This window comes from Somniosus microcephalus, chromosome 21 (genome assembly GCF_052327205.1).
Source record: "Somniosus microcephalus isolate GS21.2 chromosome 21, FLI_Smic_1.0, whole genome shotgun sequence".
Classification (NCBI taxonomy): Eukaryota; Metazoa; Chordata; class Chondrichthyes; order Squaliformes; family Somniosidae; genus Somniosus; species Somniosus microcephalus.
The window spans coordinates 28,335,534-28,360,608 of NC_141007.1; the positions used below are offsets into that span (position 1 = coordinate 28,335,534).

General features: G+C 48.1%; 1 protein-coding gene across 7 annotated transcripts in view; it reads left to right on the top strand.

Annotated features, from left to right (window-relative positions):
• The window catches only part of LOC147102664 (putative uncharacterized protein MYH16), a 589,631-nt gene that overhangs the window by 166,433 nt on the left and 398,123 nt on the right, over positions 1-25,075 (top strand). For all 7 annotated transcript variants that reach the window (XM_085963368.1, XM_085963373.1, XM_085963369.1 and 4 more), the window contains one exon: positions 12,430-12,516. In XM_085963368.1, coding sequence (XP_085819494.1) covers positions 12,430-12,516 — 87 coding nt within the window. The remainder of the gene's footprint in view (positions 1-12,429; positions 12,517-25,075) is intronic.

A 25,075-nucleotide genomic window follows, 5' to 3' on the forward strand; every position in this document is an offset into this window, starting at 1 on the left:
GCCCATTCTACACAATCTCTCATCATAGGACAGCCCTCTCATCCCAGGAATCAATCTAGTGAACCTTCATTGCACCGCACCGCTCTGTCAGTGACTTCCCCCTAATTGGTCTGCCTTAGATAAGGAGAACAAAACTGTGCACAGTACTCCAGGTGTGGACTCACCAAGGCCCTGTACAATTGTAGCAAGACTTCCTTACTCTTATACTCCAACTCCCTTGCAATAAAGGTCAACATGCCATTTGCCTTCCTTATTGCTTGCTGTACCTGCATGCTAGCTTTCTTCCACGAGGGCATCCAAATCTCTCTGAACACCAACATTTGAAAGTTTCTCACTATTTAAAAAATATTCTGTTTTTCTATTCTTCCTACCAAAGTGAATAACCTCACATTCCCCTACATTATACTCCATCTGCCACCTTACTGCCTACTCACTTAGTCTATCTATATCCCTTTGCAGACTCTTTGGGCTGGATTTTCTCAGCCCCGAGGAGGCGGGTCTAGAGGCGGGACTGCCGGGAAAGTTGCAGAATTTGAAGGCGGGTGGCTCTCTGGCCCTGGGTCCCATCTCCTTGGAGACGGGAAGGGATTAAAGCTTATTAACTGCCTGATAACAGGTAGTTAACAGGCAGAAAATAGGATTATCCCCATTTTTCGTTCCGAAGTGCGGGCTTCCCGACCTGGGGGAGCCCCGCCGGGGTGTAGGAGGTGAGTAAGAGGTCTGCGGGGGTCGGAGGGGTCTGAAAGTGCGATGTAGAGGTGAGTGATGGGTGCAAGTGTGGAGTGGTAAGTATGTGAGGCGAGTGTAAAGTTTTAGAAAATGTTAACTTACCTTTGTTTCTACCTACAGCCTTCAGCCGCTGTGGAGCCAGAGTCCCGACATCTCCATTGTAGAGATCATAGACTGGCTGTTGAATCCTCCGATCCAACAGCCAGCTGATTTCTGCAAAATAGAAAGGTTTGATGAGTCCTGAGCACAAGGACTCATCAAACTACACAGAATGTCAGTGTTTGACAGCTTCACAGAGCTGTCAGACGCTGACATTTCTTCTTTCAAAAGTTCTTGACAGATGACACGTCGTACGTGCTCTGTCAGTGACTTCCCCCTAATTGGCCTGCTGAGCCCACTGGGTCACTCAGGGGAAATTCCCGCTGGTTGGCCAGAAGCTGATGGAGGCGGGACTGAAAGCCGGCAAGCAGCAATCCCGCCTCCAAAAGCTTCCCATTGAGAAAATCCAGCCCTTTGTGTTCTCCTCACAGCTTACTGTCCCACCTAGCTTTGTATCGTCAGCAAACTTGGATACATTGCACTTGGTCCCTTCATCTAGGCCATTAACCAGTTGATAACCAGTTCAGATTCTGCTCTAATCACCAGCACAGTCAGATAGCCTGCTGTTGGTGAGTGTTTAATATCATAGGTGAATAGAGGACTCTTGAATGAGGTACTAGGAGGCTGTTTGGGCCCGTAGAACTGTACCTCAACATGAGGGGAAGAAAGAGACAAAAAAGGTTATTGAAGTCCGAAACCACCAGTGAAAAGTGGTTCAAATCTTTTCATATAACTATTTTATACAATGTTGGAGATGTCAAAGATGGTCAAATCGCATTTAACTGTGTTGATAATAACTAGTACTAACTCACTGGGACTTAGCCTTGTTATTAAGTATACCCAATAGGAAGGATTTAATTATAATCTACTCATAAATACAGAGATTAAAAGGGGAAAAACTGCAAATGCTAAAAATCTGAAGTAAAAAGAGAAAAAGCTAGGAATGGACAGCAGGTCCATCTGTAAAGAAAAAAAAGAGGGTCTCGTTCGTAGACCCTTTGTGAGTTCTGATGGAGGATCCAGGCCCCAAACATTAACCTGCCTTTTCTCATTACAGATGTTGATTGACCTGGTGTGTATTTCCAGCATTTTCTGTCACGGTTTCAAACCCATTGAGATCTTGCTGGGCCGAACAAAGTGGTGTCCTTCTCAATGAGTGATTGCACTTTCAGGCCGCTTGTTAATAAGGTTCCTTCTATACAGTCAGGAACACTAAAAGGGCAATGAAATTTTATAGAGTAGGAGGTTGATTGAAGTGACATTCCCACACATGTTTTATCGTAAAATTAAACAGCGCTCACAGCAACGAGGCCCTGAATTTTAAATAAAGCTCCATTTAGAAGATGGAGTGCGTTAAAAAGGCCATTTTACTCTCAGTTCATTGCGCCTTTGAGACTTTTTTTTTTTTAATGTGGAATTATAAAAATGACAGAGCATCCTGAGGCTTGGTGTGCAGGAACTAAACACACTGGGGTAATTTTGCAAGGTTACACTTTTGGAGAATCAGAGCTATAACAGTGTAGCCTTATTTTACTCTCAAGTTCAACTCCGGTGAACCTAACACCGTGAATGGAACAAAAAGAGAACATTCTGAAAACGCTCTGCAGGTCAGGCAGCACCTTTGAGCAGACTAGACAAGTTAACGCTTCGGATGTGCGCCATTTTGCCAAACTGGAAGACATCACCGCTGAACAGCATTTAATAAGGAGGAAATGGGAGGGAAAGCCCACACACAAACACGTCAAAAGACATGCAATGATGACCTGTGAAGTACTTAATGGAGAGCAGGAATCGGTCCTTGGACCCCAGCTATTCACAATATATATTAATGATCTAGACGAGGGAACAAGATGTAATATCTCCAAGTTTGCAGACGACACAAAGCTGGGTGGGCGTGTGTGCTGTGAGGAGGATGCCGAGAAACTCCAGGATGATTTGGACAGGTTGGGTGATTGGGCAGAAGCATGGCAGATGCAATATAACGTGGATAAATGCGAGGTTATCCACTTTGGTGTCAAAAACAGGAAGGCAGATTATTATCCAAATGGCAATAGATTGGGAGAAGGGGAAGTGCAACGAGACCTGGGCGTCCTTGTGCACCAGTCGCTGAAAGTAAGCATGCAGGTGCAGCAGGCAGTTAAGAAGGCAAATGGTATGTTGGCCTTCGTAGCGAGAGGGTTTGAGCACAGGAACAAGGATGTCTTGCTGCAGTTGTACAGGGCCTTGGTGAGGCCACATCTTGCGTATTGTGTGCAGTTTTGGTCGCCTTATCTGAGGAAGGATGTTCTTGCCATGGAAGGAGTGCAGCGAAGATTCACCAGGCTGATACCTGGGATGGCAGGAATGACGTATGAGGAGAGATTGGGTCGATTGGGCTTATACTCGCTGGAGTTTAGAAGAATGAGAGGGGATCTCATCGAAACTTACAAAATTCTAACCGGACTAGACAGACTAGATGCTGGAAGGATGTTCCCGATGGTCGGGAGTCCAGAACCAGGGGTCACAGTCTAAGGATAAGGGGTAAGCCATTTAGGACAGAGATGAGGAGGAATTTCTTCACCCAGAGGGAGCCTCCAGGAATTTCAGGCACCTCTTAAACTTTGAGGTACGTTGATGGTCGTTGCACGGCTTGTGCTGTTGACAGCGCAGCGTATCAAAACCCTGTTTTAAATTAAAATCTCGGAAAAACAGAAAGCATTTTTTTTTGTTTGTGGACAATAAAAAAGGCAGTCAAAGACTTGAAGAACTGAATATAAACGTTACCATATCCCGACAGATGCAGAGAGCTGCGCTTTTTCCAAAACTTGTAAGGAAAGCTTGGCTGGGACTCTGCATAATGAAGCAGATGTCTATGTTGTACGCCCTGACTGGGAGTTCAAAGGGCTTTCTTTCAGGTTCCTGACAGACTGCTGCAGTGCTGAGCAAGAAACTAAGCAGAAAATTGTAACCCACTCATCATCTGTGTTGACAGATGTTGAGCCCATTTAGATTTGAATAATAACTTTTTTTTAAAGCAATTTGCTTGATAATATGCCAGATAAAGTAGGGTACCGTGACTCTTTAATCTGCAAATAATTTAAGGATGAATTCATTCATTTAACCATTTACTCAGTAAGATTCTTGGAACTGGCAAGAAAAAGTCATTTAGAAAAACAAACCCTTCCAGAAACGTTATTAAAGTATGAGTGTGCAATACCAGTCAGCACTTCTTGAGAATTCTTTCATAAGTCTTACTTTCCAAATGTAAGTTTATTAGTGGTGACTGCAAGATTGGGGGCTTTCGGCTTTAAGTGCATGGCCTGACTCCATTTGGTGTTCATGAGGTTCCACTGAAGCCTCGTTTGAATCCACACTGCACAGGATCCAGTCGCGAGATTTCCCTCAGCAAATGGGGAAGTAAAGAGACTGATTCCATGAACTGTGTGTCTGAACCTCTCTCTTTGCTACCTCAAGTTGTCTTCCCAGCTTTCATTGTGTTATCTTTGGCGAACCAGTCAGGGTGGCCTTGCTTATGGAAACCTCTTTGCTGTGCTTTGATTGAATATGCCATGAATGTTCTCTTCTCCACGCAGCCCAGCTGAAACTGGAGAAACTTAAGGATCATTCAGGGTGCGAGCATCACTCATGGTTACGATTTTAACCTAATTTATTTACATTATTTTGAAGATCAGATTACCTTTTTCAGAAAAAAATTAATTCTGTTGTTCAGCATCTATAGCCAAGTATGCAGATGGCCAGTAAACTGCACCAAAGCCACTGCGAAAGCCAGTTTAAACTCGACGCTGGCTACTGTGTGAAATCAGCCCAAAGACAGCTCTTCATCGGCTTTTTGCAAAGAACCAACTGCCTTTTGCTTGGTACCTCCACACTTAAGCACTGGCGAGATTAGGAAGTCAGCAACTCACACAAGAACATTCATCTCATAATTCCTTAGCCTTAACATAGGACCAAGGAGGAAAAATTTGGTTGCTTTGCGCCTCCCGTTAACGCCCTGTGCAGTGCCCCGGCCGCGATCTTCGATAGCGCCCCCTGACCTACCGGCAGACGCTATGTCCGACGGGGTCCGGGGGACCTACCTGCGGCCGGGGTGGCGTTAATTAAAAGCGAGGTGCTGGGCGGCCATTTTTGTTGCTGGCCACCTGCCAGCACTTGCTCCCATTGCTGTCCCCGGCCTCCCCTTCAGACCCCCGCGGAGTGCCGGCAAAAGAGCCCGGCACTCAAGAGAAGTGCTGAGCTTTCAGAGCGCAGCCGGCACTCTGTTCCCTGGTGGCCCAGCTGGGCCTCAGGTCGCGCTGCGCAAGGCCCCTCCCCTTTAAGAAGGGGAGGAAGGCCTGCAGTACCGCGGCACGTAGCGCCGCGATATTCCCTCGCAGCGCCCAAGAGGGAGGCGGGCCGCTTCCAGTAGTGCCCCGCTTCCCTCTTGGGGCGCTACCGATTAATTTTGGCCGTGGGGACACTCAGCGCCCTGGCGAAGTTAGTGCCCCAAAGGGGGCGTGACTCAATTTCCCCCCCCCATGTCTTTAGCTCTCAATTTATGTCAGCTTTGGCTCAGTGGTAGCACTCTCGCCTCTGTGTTAGGAGGGTATGGGTTCAAGCAGGTTATGGGTACAAGGAGGCTATGGGTTCAAGTCCCACAGTCCAGAGACATGAGCACATAATCTAGGCTGGCACTCCAGTGCAGTACTGAGGGAGTGCTGCACTGTCGGAGGTGCTGTTTTTGGATGAGATGTTAAACCGAGGCACCGTCTGCCCTCGGAAAACATTCCACGGCACTATTCAAAGAAGAGCAGGGGCCAATCTTTATCCCTCAATCAACATCACTAAAACAGATTAGAGTCATAGGGCTGGATTTTAATACTGGAGGCGTGTAGGAGGCGGGACTACAACTTTCGGGGTTGTAGTCCCGTCTCCATTGAGTTTTGGCCAACCCACGCGATTTTCACTTGATTGACCTTGTCCAGCCCGCCCAGCGGGCTCAGAAGGCCAATTAAGGGCCACCGGCAACAGGTGACGTCACAGATTGACATTTCATCTGTCAAGAGCTTTTGACAGATGAAATATCAGCGTTTGACAGCACTTTGAAGCTGTCAAACACTGACAATCTGTACTCCAAGTTAATTCCTTCCTCTCAGGCTGATTTAGAGATCTCTCCAGAACAGAAAGCTGAATGCTGCAACTTTTGACAGCTCGTGGCCATTCTGCTTTCTGTGCCGGTGAGATGAGGGACTCCCGAGACCTGAAGGAAGGAAGGCTGTAAAGGTAAGAAAAGGTAAGTAAAACTTCTTTAAACACTTTACACACACCAAACACACTTACCTCTGCACTCAATGCACCCATCACTCACCTGAACAACGGACATCTGGAACCCTCCAAGCCCTTCAGCCCGACGGTCCGCCTTGCTAACTTGGCGTGGTTTGGAGCCGTCGTGAATCCCACGCTTCAGGAATAAAAATAGGGATTAGGCTAAAAATTGCCTGTTAACTATCTGTTAACAGGCAGTTAATTGGCACTAATCCCCTTCCCGCCTCGGGGAGGCGGCTCCCAGCACAGGTCGGGTAGCCGTCTCCTTTGAAACTGGCATGGAGGCGGGATGGGTTCGTGCCTCCCGATTTTGAGATTTTAACCCCCCACACGCCTCCAATCCCGCCTCCACGGCCCAATGAAAATCCTGCCCATAGAGTATTAGAGTTGTACAGCACAGAAAGAGGCCCTTCGGCCCATCGTGTCCGCGCTGGCCATCAAGCCTTATCTATTCTAATCCCATTTTCCAGCACTTGGTCCGTAGCCTTGTATGCTATGGCATTTCAAGTGCTCATCTAAATGCTTCTTGAATGTTGTGAGGGTTCCTGCCTCTACCACCCTTTCAGGCAGTGAGTTCTAGATTCCAACCACCCTCTGGGTGAAAAAGTTTTTCCTCAAATCCCCTCTAAACCTCCTGTCCCTTACCTTGAAACTATGCCCCCTGGTTATTGACCCCTCTACTAAGGGGAAAAGTTCCTTTCTATCTACCCTAAATTCTCTGGTCATTATCACAATGCTGTTTGTGGGACTTTTCTGTGCGCAAATTGCCTGCTGCGTTTCCTACATTACAACAGTGACTGCACTTCAAAAGTTCTTCATTGGCTGTAAAGCGCTTTGGGACGTCCGACGGTCGTGAAAAGTGCTTTATATAAATGCACGTTCTTTCCCTTTACCATTCTGGATGAGCAGGGAAAAGCCTCAATCCTCACTAAACTTCCAAGAAATGTAAACTTCCACCAGACTTCCCAGGACATTGAAGTGCCTATTCTGTCTTTTACCACCAGGGTGAACAAAAAAGAAAAGAAAATTACCTTTTTTAGTCTCTCCTAGCAGTCAACATCCAGCAGAACAGAGACCAACCTTATGGACATTGTGCATATGCAGAGTGACATTTTCTGACAATGTGCTGTCATTAGGTTAATTTAGCATATTTGTATTGTAAAGCTTAATGCAAATATTGCACTTAAGCCTATTTTGGTAAGTCAGATCGTGATAACTTTTTATGATATTTGTAACTCGTTTTACCATAGTACCCTCTGAATCAATGGTTAGTGAAATGATCATTAGTAGATGTTAGGGTGACCCATTTATCCATTAATTTTATATAAACATTGTTCTTCTGCTTTTCTCAGCTATATTTTAAAGATTATTCATTGGGTTTCAGAGTGTTGCTTGCCCTTTTTGGCTTTTTTACGTTGACGAGATATTCTGAAAATATCGCTCTTTACTCTGCTCTTTTGTGTTGCATGTTTAAGAATTTAGAATTTGGTCTCAAATCAAAGTTACATCATGAGGAATTAAGTGACCCCTGGTGAGTCACTCAGGGCCCCTGGTTTTACTGGACACATTACTGATCTATATTTATAGTGTTACTCACTTGACTATTTCAATGCTCTCCTAGCCGGCCCCCCACATTCTACCCTCCATAAACTTCAGGTCATGCAAAACCCGGCTGCCCGTGTCCTAACTCGCACCAAGTCCCGTTCACCCCTCACCCCTGTGCTCACTGACCTACATTGGCTCCCGGTTAAGCAATGCATCAGTTTTAAAATTCTCATCCTTGTTTTCAAATCCCTCCATGGTCTCACCCCTCCCTCTCTCTGTAATCTCCTTCAGCCCCACAACCCACAATATGGTTTCCATATTTAAGAAAAGATATACTTGCTCTCGAGGCGGTTCAGAGAAGGTTCACTCGGTTGATTCCGGAGATGAGGGGGTTGACGTATGAGGAAAGGTTGAGTAGGTTGGGCCTCTACTCCTTGGAGTTCAGAAGAATGAGAGGCGATCTTATCGAAACATATAAGATTGTAAGGGGGATTGCTCGGGTGGATGCGGTGAGGATGTTTCCACTGATGGGTGAGACTAGAACTAGGGGGCATAATCTTAGAATAAGGGGCTGCCCTTTCAAAACTGAGATGAGGAGAAACTTCTTTACTCAGAGGGTAGTAAATCTATGGAATTTGCTACCCCAGAGAGCTGTGGAAGCTGCAACATTAAATAGATTTAAAATGGAGATAGACAGTTTCCTAGCAGATAAGGGAGTTAGGGGTTACGGGGAGAGGGCAGGGAAGTGGACGTGAGTCTAGTTTCGGATCAGCTATGATCCTATTGAATGGCGGAGCAGGCCCGAGGGGCCGTATGGCCTACTCCTGCTCCTACTTCTTATGATCTTATGAACCCTCCGAGATACCTGCGCTCCTCTAATTCTACTCTCTTGAGCATCCTCGATTTTAACTGCTCAACTATTGGTGGCCGTGCCTTCAGGTGCCAAGGCCCTGAGCTCTGGAATTCCCTCCCTAAACCTCTCCGCCTCTCTACCTCTCTCTCCTCCTTTAAGGCACTCCCTAAGACCTACCTCTTTGACCAAGCTTTTGGTCATCTGCCCTAATATCTTCATATGTGGCTCGGTGTCAAATTTTGTTTTTAAACGCTCCTGTGACGCGCCTTGGGATGTTTTACTACTTTAAAGGTGCTATATAAATACAAGTTGTTGTTGTTGTTGTCATCGTCATCAATGGGCGCAGTCCCAACCATTGCCATATTTGAGAGCAAAATCTTCTTCATAGGCAATCCCTCGGAACCGAGGATGACTTGCTTCCACATTAAAAATGAGTTCTCAGGTGACTGATGAGTCCAATGCGGGACCTACAGTCTCTGTCACAGGTGGGGCAGACGGTGGTTGAAGGGGCGGGTGGGTGGGGTGCTTGGGTTGACGTGCGCTCCTTGCGCTGCCTGCCCTTGGCTTCCGCTTGCTCCCGGCGAAAGACTCGAGGTGTTCAGCGCCTTCCCGGATGCTTCTCCAGAGCAAAATACTGCACCATGGAGTGATGGAACATGGGTTTGTGCCTTTGATTCCCCACATAGTGAGCCCCTGATTTTAGTACTCCACTGTGAGCTGATGCCAAGCATTTCGCAACAAAAATAAAAACCAATTATACGACCAATAGTTCTATTAAATAGTTTCATTTTAATAGAGCCATTTCACTTGTTGAATAGACGTTGGTCCCCTGCCTCCTCGTAGCAGTCTCTTGCCTTCGAATCGTAGAATCATAGAATGGTTACAGCACGGAAGAAGGCCATTTGGCCCCTCGAGCCCGTGTCGATTCTCAGCTAGTCTCACTCCCCCGCCCTTTCCCCATAGTCTTGCAGTTTTTTCCTTCAAATACTTATCCAACTCCCTTTTGAAAGATAAGATTGAGTCTGCCTCCACCACCCTTTCATGATGTGCATTCCAGATCTTAACCACTCGCTGCCTAAAAAAGTTTTTTCTTACGTCGCCTTTGGTTCTTTTGCCAATCAACTTAAACCTGTGTGCTTTGGTTCTCGACCCTTCTGCCAATGGGAACAGTTTCTCTCTATCTACTCTGTCCAGACCCCTCATGATTTTGAACACCTCTATCAAATCTCCTCTCAATCTTCTCGGCTTCAAGGAGAACAACCCCAGTTTCTCCAGTCTATCAACGTAACTGTTGTGCTGGAGAGTAAGAAAAGGACGAGGAATTACGCCAAATCCCAGTTTAGTCAACAGCCCACAGCTGGGCAGGCCACGAACAGAGACGCAGAGGCACGGCAGCAGAAAATATGTCGTGGGTCGCAGGTGAAGTGGAGGCGGGCTGGAAATAGCTTGGACGCCATTTTATGAGTAACACTAACTGCAAGGATATTACAACTTCATATGAAAAATACACAACATAAGATGGAGCAGCATGACCTCACAGTGCACTGATTGATATGGTGCCAGGTATATCACAAGAACATTTCCCTGAAACCTTATGTAGTTCTGTAGAATAGTCCAGTACCACAGTGAGAACATACAGACGAGAGTAAAACTCAACAAACCAGCGCATACTTTAATAATTCACTCATTATTTAATGATGAACAGATGCTATTCTTTTGCTCTGGTATATGCACCTCACACTGTGATTTTTCTTATTTATTGAGAGACAATTACTTACAGATGGAATATTTCCTGGTCTTTGAATATTAAAACTCCAGCAGTGTGCTTGTTTCCCATTATCTTCAGCCTTGTTTATCATTTTCATAATTCAAGAGTTTCATATTTTCGCAGACATTGGCATTTTTTGAACCAATTTTGAAACTGTTTTGTCTGAATTGACGATCATCTTTGAAATAGTTGGCTGCAATCAGCACTGTCCATCCACGGGTTTCCAAACAAGTGGGGCCAACCACCATCTGGCCAACTGGCTGTACACACACGGCTCTAGAAATCATATGTAATGGACCTTGAAAGGCCTTGAATGGCTGTGATCGCTCCCCCCCGCCCCGCCCCCCCACCCCATACTGATTTCCACCTTTCTTTGACTCCTGTCGATCTCGTGGGAAAATGTAACTCCTATAAAGTGCTTAAATTGCAAATTATTGAGGCAATTAAGTCAGCAGGGGCATCTTCAAGAAAATGATTAATTTCTACTGGCATAAAGGAACAATAAATTGAAACATGTAAAAATCTCTTACTATTGGTGCCGTGTTTCACACATTGTAATGCTTGTTTGATGCAGTAATTTTAATCGTTAAATATTTATCAGCTTATACCTACATTGTTTCTGTATGTGTCATTTAAATGAGAGGAAAGAAGCAAACAGGATTTTTATGTTTAGATCCAATTACTTAAATTTTTTTCTTCTGAGAACGTTATAAAGATTACTTCTACTGAAACTCTCAGACCTCAAGGCTAACTGCATGGAAAAGAAAGAACTTGTATTTATATAGTGCTTTGCACCTTGCTGTGCACAAATTGGCTGCTGTGTTTCCTACATTACAATAGTGACTACACTTCAAAAGTACTTCATCGATTGTAAAGCCTTTGGGATGTTCTGAGGTCATGAAAGGTGCTATATAAATGAAAGTCTTTTTTTTTCCATTCTTCCCTTCTTTCTTTCCATTCTTTCCCAGGACTTGAACCTTGTGGAACTCTGTATCTCTCTGTTCTTCCCTTCACCCTTACTAGAGTGTATACAAGCTTTCTGCCATTAACATTGGGTCATCAGGCAAAGTGATGTGGAACCTGACAGACTAGTGATGCAAAATGAAATAGGACCTCACGCAAAATACGCTTCCAATTGGTGAATTGGAATAGAATCCACCGTGCTATAATATAATATATGGAGATAAAGAATTCAAATTCTGCTTTTTGTAGGCAAACTACTCATGATAATGAACGTTTTGATTTTTTTTATTCGTTTATGGGATGTGGGCATCGCTGACAAGGCCAGCATTTATTGCCCATCCCTAATTGCCCTTGAGAAGGTGGTGGTGAGCCGCCTTCTTGAACCGTTGCAGTCCGTGCGGTGAAGGTACTCCCACAGTGCTGTTAGGGAGGGAGTTCCAGGATTTTGACCCAGCAATGATGATCTTATTAATGGTTTAGATTTTAATAAAGCTGCGACAAGTTGAACTAAAGGCAACTGTTCCAACGAAGCTTAACGTAAGCTCGAGGAACAGCACCTCATCTTTCGATTAGGCACTTTACAGCCTTCTGGACTCAACATCGAGTTCAACAATTTCAGACCATAACCTCAGCCCCCATGTTTTCTTTTTTCTCTCACATAGCAGCTGTTGATGATTCTGCCATCGCCATTTACACTTCATCTAGAGCCATCTTTTGTTTCTTAACCTGTCCCGTTACCATCTCCTTTTGCCTTGCACCATCATCCCTTTTGTCTTTTAATCTCTCCTGCCTTACAGCCTATCACTGACCTTCCCTTTGTTCTTTCCTCCCTTCCTCCCTTTCCCTGCCCCACACCTGCATAAAAATCTGTTACTTCTGCAACTTTTTCCAGTTCTGACAAAGGGTCATCGACCTGAAACGTTAATTCTTTCTCTCTCTCCAAGATGCTGCCTGACCTGTTGAGTGTTTCCAGCATTTTCTGTTGTTGTTTCAGATTTCCAGCATCCGCAGTATTTTGTTATTGTAAAGGCAACCAATGTTTATCTCAACCTTTATCTCCGTACAATCATCTTGAAACAATAATTGAATGTGGCCATGATTTTATTATTAAGTACACCACTAGATAGTGGTCCCATTGAATCTGTTTTCAAGCCTTTTATCTTTTCTGCAGCACAGACTGGAAGACCTACAAGTTGAGGAGGACAAAGTAAACCAACTGACCAAGTCTAACGGAAAACTACAAACACAGCGAGAAGAGGTGAGTGTAGCACTCAAAGATAAGTGTGACTTCCTATGACTCCCAGTTAGAAATTGCATTGACCAACCAAGCTCAAAGAGTTCTGACACTTAAAACATATTATGGGAGGCTACTTCAAATCTTCAATGATCAGTGATAAGATTATTCCTTGACTTCTATTTGGTAATGACATTGGAAAGCCTACTTGTCTGCCTTTATTATAGTTACAAATATGAACTAGAAACTATTGCCGCATGAATGCTGGTTGAGCCAAATTATTTGAAACTTGTAACCTTTCTTAAGATGCTTGGTAGGGAGACCTCTCAGAATTAATGTTGTCGGCTTGGCTCAGTTAGTATTACTCTCGCCTCTAAGTCGAGAAGATTATGGGTTCAGGACTAGAGCACAAAATTTACACTTGACACGATCTGCGCAGTACACTGAGGGAGTGTTGCATTGGCAGAGATGCTGTCCTTTAGGTAAGATGTTCAACCGAGGACCCATCCACCTCTTCAGGTAGATGTTAAAGATTGAAGAAGACCGACACCGCTCAGCATTCATCTGCTGTATGTAAAATGGTTCTTCTTATGTGGGTAAATGAGGTAGTTGTTGCATTTCAACGTAACTTATTGTATGCAAAGTGTTTTGGGTTGTTCATGAAAATGGACAATATAAATGCAACTTCTTTCTTAAATGGAGAGCCTTGCTTGGGTAGGTCAAGGGGATAGGCAACCTCTTGCTCCACCCTCGCTCAAGATTTACAAATGCCTCTTCCTAATTGAGGATATATTCTGATTGTCAAGGTGCAAGTAAAAATGGTAAAACTGTGGATGGTTAGTAAGTTGATTGTCCAAGAATGAGTGTGACAAAGATTGTGCAGATGCCCTTTTTTTTTAGAATATTCTCTGATAAATGTTCCTGGTTCACTCCGTAATAAATAAACTGTGTAAAACTCCCGGGGGTGAAATTACTCTGAATGCAAAGAGAATGTGTTAAATGAAAGTTTGTTTGTCTTCCATTTTCAGTGCATTTTCACACACTGAGGGCTCGATTTTCATTGGGCCGTGAGGCGGGCTTTTAGGTGTGCGGGGGGTTAAAATCGCAAAACCTGGGGGTCGCGACCCCCCCCCCGCCCCGCCTGGTTCCCACCTCCACGCCATTTTAACCTAGGTGTGTCTGATTGACCCGAATCAGTCCCGCCTGCAACAGGCTGGAATGGTCTTTAGGGCCCTTAAACAGCACTGATTGGCATTTATAATCCCATTTTAACAGGCCCTTGCCTGTTTAACCCTTTTCCCACGTAAAACGCGCCTGGTGGGGATCACGCCTGTGAAACCTGGCGTGAACACTATTGGCTTGCTGACTATCAGCTGCAGGTCAAACATTAAAGAGGATATTTGATCAGTCATCATTTGCAGGTGGCAGGACTTTGTTGTCTCAGGTCTGGGGGAACTTTTAAAAGGCCTAACCACACCTGTGGAAGGTTGGAGCCTCACACACTTCTCTAGTGTGACCTCCTGCGAGAACCCTCTCGCCACCCTCACTCAGCGCTTCATCAACTGAGGCACCTACCAGAAGCATGGGAGGCCTTTTTTTCCTTCCCCTCTTAGCATTAGAGGACCTCCAGCCCCATTCATGAAATGACAGACGCCACAACTGCAGAAGTTGCCATCAGAACTTTTATGAAAAACACACAACTGATGGCATTTCCACAAAATACACAGCATTTCACCCAAGTGACTACCTGATGCGCTATCAATTACTCATAAAAGACTGAGAGTTAAGAGAGTAACTAAAGGCTTTTATTAACAAAAGAATGAAGGTCTGCCTCGAGTGGTCGACCGGTCCAGAAATACAAAGGGCTGGGGAGCAGTCACCTTTATACTAGGACATGTGGGAGGAGTCAGCCGAGGCATGTCCAGGCATGTACACAGTGGAATACAAACAGTGGTTTACCACATTCACCCCTTGTTTAAAATTGAGTCCGGCGGGGTGAAGTGTATTAAAAGTTAGTGTATTGGAGTCTCTCCGGAGGTCTTGTCTGCCGCTGTGATCGGCGTGGCGACGGCAGGGGTAGTGGAGCTTCCGGCGTCGAGTCCTGCGTGGGCTGTGGCACAGGCGTGTCGTCCTCGTAGATGTCGAGCGGGTCGCGGGGCCCAGGCCTGCCGTCTGCTGGGGCTGGATATCGGATCGTGGGGGGGGTGGTAGTGAGTAGTGGGTTACTGCGGCCCCCGAGGGTGCAAGGTCTCTTATGGAGACTGTGTCCTCCCGCCCGTCCGGGTATGCAGTGTAAGCATACTGGGGGTTGGCGTGGAGGAGGTCGACCCTCTCGACCAGGGGGTCCGTTTATGGGTCCTCACGTGCCTTCTCAGTAGGACCGGCCCTGGGGACGTCAGCCATGGCGGTAGCGATGTCCCCAATGTGGACTTCCTTGGGAAGACAAACATTTTCTCATGAGGGGTGGCGTTAGTGGCAGTGCAGAGCAGTGACCGAATAGAGTGGAGCGCATCGGGGAGCACATCCTGCCAGCGGGAGGTTGGAAGGCCCCTAGACTTTAAGGCTAGCAGGGCGGCCTTCCAAACTGTCGCATTTTCTCTTTCCACCTGTCCGTTCCCCCGGGGGTTGTAACTGGTGGTCCTGCTTGTGGCAATACCCCTAGTTAGCAGGTACTGACGGAGTTCGTCGCTCATAAACGATGAGCCCCGGTCGCTATGGATATAGCTGGGGAAACCGAACAGGGTGAAGAGGTCGTTCAGACATTTAATGACCGTGGCACTGGTCATGTCCGGGCAGGGGATGGCGAACGGGAAACGGGAGTACTCATCAATAATATTGAGGAAGTACACATTGCGGTCGGAGGAGGGGAGAGGCCCTTTAAAATCAACGCTCAGGCGCTCGAAGGGGCGAGTGGCTTTTATCAGGTGGGCCCTGTCTGGTCTATAAAAGTGTGGTTTGCACTCAGCGCAGACTTGGCAGTTCCTGGTCATGGTCCTGACCTCCTCAATAGAGTAAGGCAGGTTGCGGGCCTTGATGAAGTGGAAGAACCTGGTGACCCCCGGGTGGCAGAGGTCATTGTGGAGGGCCCGCAGTCTATCGATCTGCGCGCTGGCGCAGGTGCCACACGATAGCGCACCCGGGGGTTCATTGAGCTTCCCGGGCCGGTACAAGATCTCGTAATTGTAGGTGGAAAGTTCGATTCTCCACCTCAAGATCTTGTCATTTTTGATTTTGCCCCTCTGCTTGTTGTTAAACATGAAAGCAACTGAACGTTGGTCAGTGAGCAGGGTAAATCATTTTCCGGCCAGGTAGTTCCTCCAATGACGCACAGCCTCCACAATCGCCTGGGCCTCCTTCTCAACAGCGGAGTGTCTGGTCTCCGGGCCTTGGAGGGTTCGTGAAAAGAAGGCCACGGGTCTCCCCGCCTGATTGAGGGTAGCGGCCAGGGCAAAGTCGGACGCGTCGCTTTCCACCTGGAAGGGGATGGATTCGTCCACTGCGTGCATGGTGGCTTTGGCAATGTCTTCCTTGATACGGTGGAAGGCTAAGCAGGCCTCTGCCGTCAAGGGAAAAGAGGTGGACTTGATCAGCGGATGGGCCTTGTCCGCATAGTAGGGGACCCACTGGGCATAATAGGAGAAAAACCCTAGGCACCTCTTCAGGGCCTTGAGGCAGTGGGGCAGTGGGAGTTCCATAAGGGGACGCATCCGGTCGGGGTCGGGGCCGATGACTCCGTGTTCCACAACACAGCCAAGGATGGCGAGGCGGTTTGTGCGGAATATGCACTTCTCCTTGTTATATGTCAGGTTCAGGAGTTGGGCGGTGCGGAGGAATTTTTCGAGGTCTGCGTCATGGTCCTGCAAGTCACGGCCGCAGATGGTCACATTGTCCAGATATGGGAAAGTGGCCTGCAACGCATTTTGATCTACCATCCGGTCCATCTCCCTTTGGAAGACGGAGACCCCGTTGGTGACGCCAAAGGGAACCCTAAGGAAGTGGTAGAGGCGGCCGTTTGCCTCAAAGGCAGTATACTGGCGGTCCTCAGGGCGGATAGGGAGCTGGTGGTACGCTGATTTCAGGTCAATGGTCGAGAAGACGCGGTACTGCGCGATCTGGTTGACCATATCAGCTATGCGGGGGAGTGGGTAGGCGTCCAGCAGGGTGTAGCGATTTATTGTCTGGCTGTAGTCGATGACCAGGCGCTGCTTCTCGCCGGTCTTAACGACCACAACCTGGGCTCGCCAGGGGCTGGTGCTGCCCTCAATAATCCCTTCCTTCAGGAGCCGCTCCACTTCGGTTTTAATGAAAACCCTGTCCCCGGCACTGTATCGCCTGCTCTTTGTGGCGATGGGCTTACAGTCGGGGGTGAGGTTAGCAAACAGTGGGGGGGGGGTGACTCTGAGTGTGGAGAGGTTGCACCTGCTGGCTGCGGACTGTGAGTGGGGGTAGGGGTCCACCGTACGCCATCGTAACACTTTTAAGGTGGCACTGAAAATCTAACCCCAGCAGGACGGCAGCACAGAGGTCGGGCAGGACCAGAAGTTTAAAATGATCGTACACGGTCCCGTCTACTACGAGTGTCACTACGCAGTAGCCGCCGATGTCCGCCGACTGGGACTCGGAGGCCATAGAAATCCGCTGGTGCGCAGGCAGGACTGGGAGAGAGCAACGCCGCACCGTGTCGGGGTGGATGAAGCTCTCCGTGCTCCCAGAGTCAAAAAGGCAGATTGTATCGTGGCCATTTACCTTAATGTCCATTGTGGAACTGGCCAGCTGGTGCGGTCTCGCTTGGTCCAGTGTAACGGATGCCAGCGTAGGGGTCGGTGTGTCGCTGCGGGTATCAGATGAGGCGGTGTTGGGGGCCTGCTGCGTTCCGGCTGTCGTCCAAGATGGCGGCGTCCATGATCCCCATGTGGCTGGAGGCGTCCAAAATGGCTGCTGTACCGGTGGTTCGCACATGGCCGGGGAGGCCCAAGATGGCGGCCCGCATGGCCCACACGTGGCGCTGCTGGGGTTCGGGGTGGCTTTGGCCCTGCAGACGTTAGCGTAGTGTCCCTTCTTCCCGCAGCCCGAGCAGATCGCGTTTTTCGCCGGGCAGCGTGCTCTGGGGTGCTTTGCCTGGCCACAGAAGTAGTATTTCTGGCCTTGGGGCACTGCTGTCTGGCCTTGGGACACTGCTGCGGTAGTTGGGCCATTGCTGGGGTGTGGCTGGGGTGGCACAGCGCTATGAGGCGGTCCTACCGTGTCCCAGGCTGTCATTCCCCGCGGCGTCCATGGTGCAGAGGAGTAGGCATCCATGCCCCGGTAGGCTGCATCCAATGATAGTGCGAGTTCAGAGGCCTTGTTGAAGTCGAGGTCACTCTGCTCCAACAGTCGCTGTCGGGTGTAATTGGATCTGTGGCCTGCTACAAAAGCGTCCCGGATAAGTTCCTCTGTGTACACGGCGGCCTTTACATCCTTACAACCACAGGCCCGGCCAAGCACAGACAGTGCCTGAAGGTATTCCACGGTCGATTCCCCAGGTTGTTGTTTACGACTCCCCAGAAGGTGCCTGGCGTACACTTCGTTCACTGGGCGCGTGTACTGGTCCTTGAGGCGCTTGATAGCGTCCGCGTACGAGGTCGCGTCTTGGATGACCGAGTACACTCGGTGGTTCACTTTGGAGGTCAGGACATCCAGTTTGTCCTCGTCCGACTTGATTGCTGCGGAGGCGGTCAGGAATTTTTCGAAACACTTAAGCCAGTGAGTAAACTTGGTGGATGAGTCCGCCTCCCGATGATCTAAGTCCAGGCATGCTGGTGTGATGGTCTTCTCCATTATAAAAATTTTGTTAATAAAATTGATGCGCTATCAATTACTCATAAAAGACTGAGAGTTAAGAGAGTAACTAAAGGCTTTTATTAACAAAAGAATGAAGGTCTGCCTCGAGTGGTCGACCGGTCCAGAAATACAAAGGGCTGGGGAGCAGTCACCTTTATACTAGGACTTGTGGGAGGAGTCAGCCGAGGCATGTCCAGGCATGTACACAGTGGAATACAAACAGTGGTTTACCACACTACCCTTGTGACTATTTTTGCTTTATTTTCCTCTTAGCGTGCTCCTACGTAGTGGTTCCTGCTGTTCCTGTCTCGACACCTTTGGCGGGCGTCCTCTGGGATGGCGAGCCTGTGAGGGCTCGCCAGCAGTCTGCTGCTCCTGCGGCTGTGTAGGGGTTGAGACCTCTATCTCCGTTGGGTGTGTACTCCGGTGGGGCTCTGACCGAGGGCTCTGCAATGGCATGGGAGTGTGAGCGCTTGGAGAGGAGCCCCCACTTCCTTGAGGTCTGCCACCAACCTCCCTCTCATGGGTCAGGTCCCCCTCAGTGCCTGCAAGTGGCTTGAGAGCAGCTTGCTGCACATCAGGGGGGCCATGGGGACCCGTATCTGCAATGGCAGTCCTACTCAGAAGGACTTCCATGAAGGTCTGGTTTCTCTGTTCAATAGATGCCCATCGCTCCTCAAGAGATGTCATTCTATTCTGAACACTCACCATGTTTTCCATCCCCTGGCGACTAACCTCCTCCATGGCCGTAGCCCTCCTCTCCTCTACCGTAGCCAGCCTTACCACGGAGGCAGCAATCATTTCCACATAGGTAGCCATCCTTTCCGTGTTGATGCGTTCATGCGTCAATGACTCCACAAAGGCTCTGCTCATGTTCGCTATGGACTCCTCCATTCGCTCCACACTCGCAGCAACCCTAGAGACAAAACCTGCCAGAGACTCCTGCATCTGTGCCTGGAGTTCCATCACCTCTGATCTTACGGATGGACCCAGAGGCAGAGGGTCGACATGCAGCTGAGTCGAGCTGGCAGAGTCCTGCACCCTCCGACAAGGACTCTCCACTGCTGTCCCTGTCTCCACAATCTGCTGATGCTCACTTGTGAGCTGTGATGCACCAGGTGACAACTCTACTCTATGTCCCGAAGGTCCCACCGAGGTGTGAGTGTCTGCGCTGGTGCTGGGTGCGCTTATTTCTGATGACGCTGCGCCCTCAGAGGTTGCAGATTCCTCTGAGGAGTCCGGCTGCTCAGGCTCTTCCTCCTGCACCGTGGGGACGGGGGCTCTCGATGGTCCTGTGGGGGAGTCAAGGAAAAAGTTAGAGATGTGTTGCCAAGGTTACATGCACATTGCATTTTGCAGATGATCATAAGTCCATATGATGTAGCTTCAGAATCATTATCAGCGACTCATGCAATGCCAGTGAGAGAGATGGAAAACTATTCTGTCACCAGCTTGCGGGGATGCTCCTGCCTGTCCTTCCCCAACGTCCACATCTCGGTCAGCCCCGGCAATCTCCAGGACGCCTTCCTTCCGGGGGGTGAGCTGGGCTAATGAGGGCGGCCCTCCTTCTGTCCTGGCTCGCTCTCTCCTGTTGTGAGCTCTTTTCCTGCAATGAGGGAGACAAGTGGAGGTTGAGTGAGAATGAAGGAGTGAGTGCAGAGATTACATAACATAGATACTTAGAAGGAGACAAAGATGGAGTGAGGTTGCAATACCAAGTTGTGTTCAAAGCATCAGAGTGAGAGGGAGTGTGAGGGCTGCATGGTGGCATAGTTCTGTGAATGTGAGCATAGAGAGAGAGGGAATGGGTAAGGGTGCATGGATGTGAGTGTCTAGTGGGATGCGCAGGAAGAGATTGCTAAAGCTGAGTGCTGGTGAGGAAAGGCAATGGGGATCAGATTGAGGGTGATGGAAACATCATACAGTACTTACTTTTCCAGTGCGAAGAAGGTCATGGAATCTTTTCCTGCACTGCAACCACGTTCTTCGTGTAAGCCCCAAGCAGTTGACTTGACCTGCCACCTCTAGCCACACAGCCTTGGTCTGGCTGGGAGGCCTCTTCCTCCCTGAAGAAGGGAAGAGGACCTCCCTGTGGGCCCTAGCACCATCCAGTAATGCCTGTAGTGAAGCCTCATCAAATTTGGGCGCAGATCTGGCCCTCCCGCTGGCCGTTCCTCCTGCAGGCTCCTGTGCCATCTTAATGTTAAAGGTTGGAAGCCTGCAGAGGAAGCAAGGCTTGCTGTGGGCCCTAAAAGCAGCAGCAATGATGACGTCATATTCTGCGAATTTCTGACATGAAATACTCAATTGCCAAGGCTTCCCACATGCAGGAAATCAATTGGCCAATTGTGTTAAATTTGCATCAATCTCACAGACCCATTTACAATCATGTCAGAGTCACTAAATTCGGGGAAACCACCAATTCCCCGCGCCTGAACTAAAACCGACCCCCGATTGGTTAATCTATTTGAAGGGTAGAAATATAGAGGGACATTTCCTCTTGTCTCTCTGAGTTTGCTACGTTGTAAACATTGAGGGAAGATTCCCGTTTTCACTATTTCTAATGAACTTGTCAATAAATACTTTTAGAATCTTTTACAATTTTACTGGAAATAATGGACATGAGAAATTTTCTTAAACATGTAGAGATAAAGATTAATTATATAGTGAGATTTTATAGTAAAGTACAGGTTGAAGACATCGTGAGATACAGGTAATTTATATAGCGAGATACAGGTGAGTTATGTGGTGCGTTACAGGTTAATTATGTAGTGAGATGCAAGCTAATTATGTACTAAGATTCAGATTAGGAATATAATAAATCTGGAACAAAAAGCTAGTATCAGTAATGGTGACCATGAAACTACCAGATTGTCGTAAAAACCCATCTGGTTCACTGATGTCCTTTAGGGAAGGAAATCTGCCGTCCTTACCTGGTCTGGCCTATATGTGACTCCAGACCCACAGCAATGTGCTTGACTCTTAACTGCCCTCTGAAATAGCCTAGCAAGCCACCCAACATCGACCTCGGCACCGGCTACAGACACAGCAACGGCACACCCAGCCCAGTCGACCCTGCAAAGTCCTCCTCACCAACATCTGGGGACTTGTGCCAAAATTGGGAGAGCTGTTCCACAGACTAGTCAAGCAACAGCCTGACATAGTCATACTCAGAGAATCATACCTTTCAGCCAATGTCCCAAACTCCTCCATCACCATCCCTGGGTATGTCCTGTCCCACCGGCAGGATAGACCCACCAGGGGTGGCAGCACAGTAGTATACAGTCGGAAAGGAGTGACTCTGGACCCCATGAAGTCTCATGGCTTCAGATAAGCATGGGCAAGGAAACCTCCTGCTGGTTACCACCTACCGCCCTCCCTCAGCTGATGAATCAGTACTTCTCCAAGTTGAACACCACTTGGAAGAAGCACTGAGAGTAGCAATGGCACAGAATGTACTCTGGGTGGGGGACTTCAAGGCCCATCACCAAGAGTGGCTCAGTAGCACCACTACTGACCGAGCTGGCTGAGTCCTGAAGGACATAGCTGTCAGTCTGGGCCTGCGACAGGTGGTGAGAGAACCAACACGAGGGAAAAACCTACTTGACCTCGTCCTCACCGATCTATCTGTCGCAGATGCATCTGTCCATGACAGCATTGGTAGCAGTGACCACCGCACAGTCATTGTGGAGACGAAGTCCCGTCTTCACACTGAGGACACCCTCCATCGTGTTGTGTGGCACTACCACTGTGCTAAATGGGATAGATTCAGAACAGATTTAGCAGCTCAAAACTGGGCATCCATGAGGCACTGTGGGCCATTAGCAGCAACAGAATTGTATTCCACCACAATCTGTAACCTCATGGCCCAGCATACCCCTCACTCTACCATTACCATCAAGCCAGTTGACCAACCTTGGTTCAATAAGGAGTGTAGAAGGGCATGCCGGGAGCAGCACCAGGTGTACCTAAAATTAAGGTGCCAACCTGGGGAAGCTGCAACACAGGACTACATGCATGCTAAAAAGCGGAAGCAGCATGCTATAGACAGGGCTAAGCGATCCCACAATCAATGGATCAGATCAAAGCTCTGCAGTCCTGCCACATCCAGCTGTGAATGGTGGTGGACCATTAAACAACTAACGGGAGGAGGAGGCTCCATGAATATTCCCATCCTCTATGATGGTGGAGCCCAGCACATGAGTGCAAAAGAGAAGGCTGAAGCACTTGCAACCATCTTCAGCCAGAAGTGCCGAGTGGATGATCCATATCGGCCTCCTCCTGAGTTCCCCACCATCACAGAAGTCAGTCTTCAGCCAATTTGATTCACTCCACGTGATATCAAGAAATGGCTCAGCACACTGGATACAGCAAAGGCTATGGCCCCTGACAACATCCCGGCTATCATGCTGAAGACTTGTGCTCCAGAACTAGCCGTGCCTCTAGCCAAGCTGTTCCAGTACAGCTACAACACTGGCATCTATCCGACAATGTGGAAAACTGCCCAGGTATGCTCTGTTCACAAAAAGCAGGACAAATCCAATCTGGCCAATTGTAGCCCCATCAGTCTACTCTCAATCAACAGCAAAGTGATGGAAGGTGTCGTCGACAGTGCTATCAAGCGGCACATACTCACCAATAACCTGCTCAGTGATGCCCAGTTTGGGTTCCGCCAGGACCACTCGGCTCCAGACCTCATTACAGCCTTGGTCCAAACATGGATAAAGGAGCTTAATTCCAGAGGTGAGGTGAGAGTGACTGCCATTGACATCAAGGCAGTAATTGACCGAGGAGCCCTAGTAAAACTGAAATCAATGGGAATCGGGGGGGAAAACACCCCACTGGCTGGAGCCATACCTAGCACAAAGGAAGATGGTTGTGGTGGTTGGTGGTCAATCATCACAGCCCCAGGACATCGCTGCAGGAGTTCCTCAGGGCAGTGTCCTAGGCCCAACCATCTTCAACTGCTTCATCAATGACCATCCCTCCATCATAAGGTCAAAAATGGGGATGTTCGCTGATGACTGCACAGAGCCATTCGCAACTCCTCAGATAATGAAGCAGTCCATGCCCGCATGCAACAAGACCTGGACGACATTCAGGCTTGGGATGATAAGTGGCAGTTAACATTCGCGCCACACAAGTGCCAGGCAATGACTATCACTAACAAGTGAGGGTCTAACCACCGCCCCTTGACATTCAACGGCATTATCATTGCCAAATCCCCCACTATCATCATCCTGGAGGTCACCATTGACCAGAAATTTAACTGGACCAGCCACATAAATACTGTGGCAACAAGAGCAGGTCAGAGGTTAGGTATTCTGTGGCAAGTGTCTCACCTCCTGACTCCCCAAAACCTTTCCACCATCTACAAGGCACAAGTAAGGCATGTGATGGAATACTCTGCACTTGCCTGGATGAGTGCAGCTCCAACAACATTCAAGAAGCTCGACACCATCCAGGACAAAGCAGTCCGCTTGATTGGCACCCCGTCCACCACCTTAAGCATTCACTCCCTCCACCGTGGCTGCAGTGTGTACCATCTACAAGATGCACTGCAGCAACTCGCCAAGGTTTCTTCAGCAACACCTCCCAAACCCTGTACCACCTAGAAAGACAAGGGCAGCAGGCGCATGGGAACACCACCACCTCCAAGTTCCCCTCCAAGTCACACACCATCCTGACTTGGAAGTATATCGCCGTTCCTTCATTGTCACTGGGTCAAAATCCTGGAACTCCCTCCCTAACAGCACTGTGGGAGCACCTTCACTGCAGGGACTGCAGCGGTTCAAGAAGGCGGCTCACCACCACCTTCTCAAGGGCAGTTAGTGATGGGCAGTAAATGCTGGCATTGCCAGTGACACCCACATCCCATGAACGAATAAAACAAAGTAATGAGTTTCAGGTTAATTTTGTAGTGAGATACAGATGAGTTATATAGTGAGATACAAGCTAATTATGTAGTTAATTGCAGGTTAATTATATAGTTCAACATGTTATTTTTGTTGTGACGGATGAATGGAGGAACAATTACTTTAATTTATTTCAGCATGGCACAATGTATTCTAACAGTTTTTGTTTCTGTAGTAGTTAGGAGTATGAATATTGGAGAACAATGGCCAAGTTCTGTTTAATGATTTCAGTGGAAGTGGCCTTAAATTGCCCAAAAATAAAAACAGAAAATGCTGGAAATACTCAGCAGGTCAGGCAGCACCTGTGGAGAGAAAAACAGAGTTAACATTTCAGGTCGATGACCCTTTGTCAGAGGGCATCTTAAATTGCCCTCCTGGTATGACATTCTGTAAAGAGTAGGGTACTGGCTGCTGGTACTGAGGGTAAAGGAGCTGTGACTTAAAAAAGAAAGTCTTCACAGCAGTTGGTCTCAATGAGTCGTGGTAGTTTTACATTTGACTTGAGGCCAATCAGGCGAGTCCTGGAGTTGGGGAAGCTGGCAGCACCCCTATGGGTCTCGCTCAATATAAAAGGTCCTTGAAAGTGGGGAAAGCACATAGCAGCCAGCATTGTCGCTCGGCATCACTGCTTCCTAATGGTCTACCATTGGCAGTAGAGTCTTCAGCCAACTCTGCTCCACGCTCTGCAATTCCTTCCCCAATGCTCACCATCTCTCTATTTCTCTCTGCTTTTCTATAAATCTTCTCGAAAACCACCTTGTCACTTAAGCCTTCAATCAGCCAACTTCCGCCCAAGCGCTCTCCCTAGCTTGGAATTCTGTTCCTTTTACAACTCTGTAAGAGAAGAA